The sequence below is a fragment of the Helobdella robusta genome, assembly GCF_000326865.2.
Source record: "Helobdella robusta unplaced genomic scaffold HELROscaffold_17, whole genome shotgun sequence".
NCBI classification, from domain to species: domain Eukaryota; kingdom Metazoa; phylum Annelida; class Clitellata; order Rhynchobdellida; family Glossiphoniidae; genus Helobdella; species Helobdella robusta.
Window position 1 is genome coordinate 2,189,830 of NW_008703942.1, and position 4,734 is coordinate 2,194,563.

The following is a 4,734-nucleotide window of genomic DNA, read 5'->3' on the forward strand; positions in this document are numbered from 1 at the left end:
CAGCTTGTTAGTAACCAACATTTCATGACTCAATTCATTTTTTATAAAATTTTTTAGTTATTCATGCCAAAATATTCACATTATAGATTCTCAATAATAATGATCTGAAGTGTCATATGGAGAATAATGTTGATTTTCATTTGAAATCACTGCATAAAAATGTAGTTGAAGTTAAGGACGACATAAAAGAACACTTTGATGTTTATGAAAAGTTGCTGGTTGTCTATAACAATGATTTGGCCAATCTTAGTTCTAAGGTAATTTTTGTTATATATATATATATATATATATATATATATACCTAATCCAATAAATATTTATATAATATGTATGATGATATATACGATATCATCATCATTATGTACGTTTATAGGCACTCAACCCACTCAGTGTACATTTCGGGCTTTTTTGTCAATTTCTCTCCATTCTTCATAACTTTGGTCTCATATATGGTCACAATCCACCAATGCCAGCGACAAACCTCAAAGCACCATTTTGGATCAAATCTAACCTGTACAACACCGAAAAACTAGCTCCAGAGAACTAGCCATCACAGTAATTCATTTCACGTTATAAACGCTACAATCATGGATCAAAACACATCTCGGCAGGCATTTTTGTACTTGCTGTAAAAGCGTACTTTAATTTGTGGTTTCTTTTGTTCCAAATAAAAAATCTACAGTTTCTCTCCCGTGCTAACCAACATCTTTTTTTTTTGTTTACCAGGGAAACAGACTTTGAAGAGATTCTCTTGAAATCAGATTCTGTTTTGCCAGTGCTAAGTAACAATTTTTTTGACGCGAGCCAAGCGTCAACCATTGTTTTACAAGTTGAAATTCCTACTTATATTATTGGCTCCCCAGAGAAGCTGAGCTGCAGACATACGTGCTAAAATACTGGACTATTCCGCAATCCAGCGACATCTGAAACATACCAGAAACAGACATCAGCAGGCCAAGCACTGAACTCTGTCGTACTCTAATGACAGATCCTGCCTCACAGACAAACCATTTGCAAAAGAAACCTGCTGATATCATATGATTAAAAGGGCGTCGAAAGACTTTTTGCTAAAAACATAAAAATACAGGACAACAAAATAAACTGAAATTTATTGGCTTAGTTACAACAAACGTCAGTAATATTTGAAAGCTGCCTGTAAAGGCAGCTTTCAAATATTACTGAAATGATCTTTCAAATGAAATACATATAGATATCGATGAAATTATCTTTCAAATGAAATCGTATAAAATTTATGTTGAATCATAATTTACCCAGTTGACGGCATTTGAATCTCAGTTGCAATCCGTTCAGAATCAGTTAACATCCAAAGATACCCTTATCAACTGTTTATCTGAGAGGATAGATCACTTGGAGAAGGGAAGCACAGACGGCACCTTAATATGGAAGATTGGGAATTTCAAAGATCTTCGTAGGCAAGCAGTATCTGAACAGACAAGAAGTATCAGCTCTCCCCTCTTCTATACCGATAAAACTGGTTTAATTTCTTTTATTTCAGTATAAATTTTATTTATAAAATTATTATTATGGACAATACTTTTGAAATTATTTCGTTGTTAATTTCCTTTGTTGATGAATGCCCAATTGCCAATTTTTATCGATTTGTAAATTGTAGGAAAAAATGTGTTATTTGATTGTGATATAGATCATATAAAAATAGACGCTAGTACTACAACTAACAATTTTTCAATTGAGAAGGCAGTTTATCACTTTTCTGCAAAAGATGTCAAGCACAAGTAGAGTTTAATACGCTTTGTTTACTGTCTTTGATGTTATCATATAAACAGCGTTTTGCATTTTTTGCCTTTGGGCTAACCATTTGAAAGTTTATTTAAAATAAAATTCCAAATCAAATGTTATATTTTCAAGGTTACAAGTTATCAGTACGTTTATATTTAAACGGAGACAGCATAGGAAAGGGAACACATGTCTCTATATTCCTGGTCATAATGCGAGGCATGTATGATGCTTTGCTCGTCTGGCCGTTCAAACATCAAATACTTTTTGAACTGCTAGACCAGTCTGGTTCAAGAAAACACATTAAAGATTCCTTTACTCCCGATCCCTCCAACAGTTCTTTCCACAGACCAACCAGCGATTCTAATAAAGCAACTGGGTTCCCAATGTTTTGTCCAGCAAAACTGCTCGATGGTCCCAATGATTACGTTAAAGATGATGTGATTTTTATTAGAACTGCCGTCAGTCTTGAAGATGATTCGAATAAAAATTATTAGCTAATAAATTACTACTGTCTTTATTGGTTGAATTTTAATTATTTTTTTGTCTTTTTATTGTATGGATGTTACATGAAATGTTTCAAATGGAATTTCTGAACACGTAAATAGTGAGCAGGAGAGAATATTTTAAACATACTTTTATAAGATACACGATTTATGAGCATTGAAAAAGGTCATGATTCTAATTATGAAGAATTTGTTTAAACTAACAAACTTGGGACGATGAAGTGAATAAGAAAAATTATTATTAGCATATATGAGCATGAGCATTTTTACGCCTTAGTAGGCTTTGTGTGTGCAACTTTTTGGAATTGGTTGAAGGTGAAACGATTTGACATAATTGTTGTAGTGTTGTAAATTTAAAAACAAATCCAGGATTAATAAAAATTTTAAATAATGCCTGACAAAGGTTTCTCGATTCAGTGGGAAAAAACGCCAAAGAACTTTTGAGCTGAGAGTTAAAGACCAACGCTGAGACACATACCAAACAGGGGGCAACAATTGTGAATGAAATAATGCCTCCGTTCCAAAAAATTTTGTGGATGAACGGAAGATTTGGATTATCTGCTCGGCTGAGCTGCCTCCCATGTAAATTAAAACATTTTTCCAATCCAACGTCATGAACAATGCCAAAACTTAACATTATTTGAAATACACGCATGTTACATATTTTATCTGAATTATATTTTTATTAGCATTTATTTGTAATTTATATGTTTGCTGGAAATTGATTAATGTCAACAATTCGGTAGAATTCATACAATGCTGTATAAAATATGGTCTCCTTCCTACATATATATATATATATGTGTGTGTTTGAGTGTGTGTGTGTGTGTGTGTGTGTGTGTGTGTGTGTGTGTGTGTGTGTGTGTGTGTGTGTGTGTGTGTGTGTGTGTGTGTGTGTGTGTGTGTGTGTGTGTGTGTGTGTGTGTGTGTGTGTGTGTGTGTAGGAAGGAGTATGCCGAATATATTGGTATGACGACGACAGAGCTATCAAGAAGATTCACGATGCACTTACAAACTGGCGCTATGAAGAATCACATGAAAGAGAAACACAAAACTAAAATTTCTAGGCAAATTTGGACAACAATGTTGAAATCTTACATTACAATAACGATCATTATAATTTTCGACATAATAAACATTCAACAACGTGCAATTGGATTTCTTCCCACTAATAAGTTAAGAAACAGAGGAATCATCGATAATGATAACTGATGATCGCAAAAAGTTGAAAATTTTAAAATTAATTAACACTTGGAACGAACAAAGAAACAACAAAGTAGAGACGCAATATATATATATATATATATATATATATATATATATATATATATATGTTGGTAAGTTTTTTGGTGAACGTTTAGTTTATTAAAATTCAAAATAAACTTATTTTTCGAATTCATGCTACAGCATGCTACAGTTTCTATTATTACAGTTTCAGCTTTATTGTTTCTATTACTGCTGGTATTAAATAAACGTTCAACTTAGTTTGCGTTTAAAGTCGTTGTGATCATCTATCGGAAATCTTGAACCTACAGATATAACATCGGTGTTTTACGAGGTCGTGGAGGTTACAACACTGGTGTTAGAAGTGGGATCTTCAGGAGATTACACATTGGTGACGGAAGTAAAATTTCGATAGCTGGAAACTCACTGCAGTAAAGAACGCCAGGGCTAGGAGAACTCAATATAATTACTCATTTAATAATTGAAGCTTAATTATTGACGATTCAATCAATCAATCAATCAATTAGCTTATAAAGCGCTATTTCCGCGATGTTCAACAGCGCTTCTCAATGAATTTTGAAAACGGATGGGTCTTGAGATCCGCTCTGAACTTCGCAAGTGATGGAGAAGTAGTCAGAGAAGTAGGTAGAGAGTTCCAGAGATTGGCAGTATTCCGTGATTTGTCTGTCGATTAGTTATTGTGATGCATTCTAACGATTTTAACGATTGAATAAACGAGTGATTGATCACAGCAATACACACAAGTGATTGCCAGCCCTTTTTTGTTTCTGATAAAGTTCATCTGAAATAAGACTGTTCAGGAGTCAAGAATCCAAGTTCAAGGGGTCGGTTATAACAATAATATATATATATATGCAGTAATTTATAAAATCTACTGAATTTCTAGCGTTGGATATTATATATATATATATATATATATATATATATATATATATATATATTTCGGAACGAGGTTTTCTTTAATACAAACATCATTGAAGATATATGCCCATTTTGCATTAATGACTTTCTTTAATGAACACTCAACAAGGCTGAATTTATTAAACTCGTATTTATTTAAAACAATAGACATGGTAGGGCTAACAGCGCTGTTTCGGGAAGTCCATCTTCAGAGCCTATGAAAATAAGAATAGCATGAAATATTTTTATAAAATTAGAATGCATATTAAATGTATGTGTAATAAAATTATTAAGAAAATAACGAGAACCCTTTGTTAGTGAAAACAAT

General features: G+C 32.8%; 1 protein-coding gene across 1 annotated transcript; it reads left to right on the top strand.

Moving 5' to 3' along the window:
* Positions 1 to 1,272: 1,272 nt before the first annotated feature.
* On the top strand, positions 1,273 to 2,252 carry HELRODRAFT_75703 (hypothetical protein; the record flags this gene model as incomplete). Its single annotated transcript, XM_009016045.1, has 2 exons — positions 1,273 to 1,495; positions 1,888 to 2,252. Coding segments are annotated over 2 exons (588 nt in total), but the record flags the coding sequence as incomplete, so codon positions are not given.
* Positions 2,253 to 4,734: the final 2,482 nt, after the last annotated feature.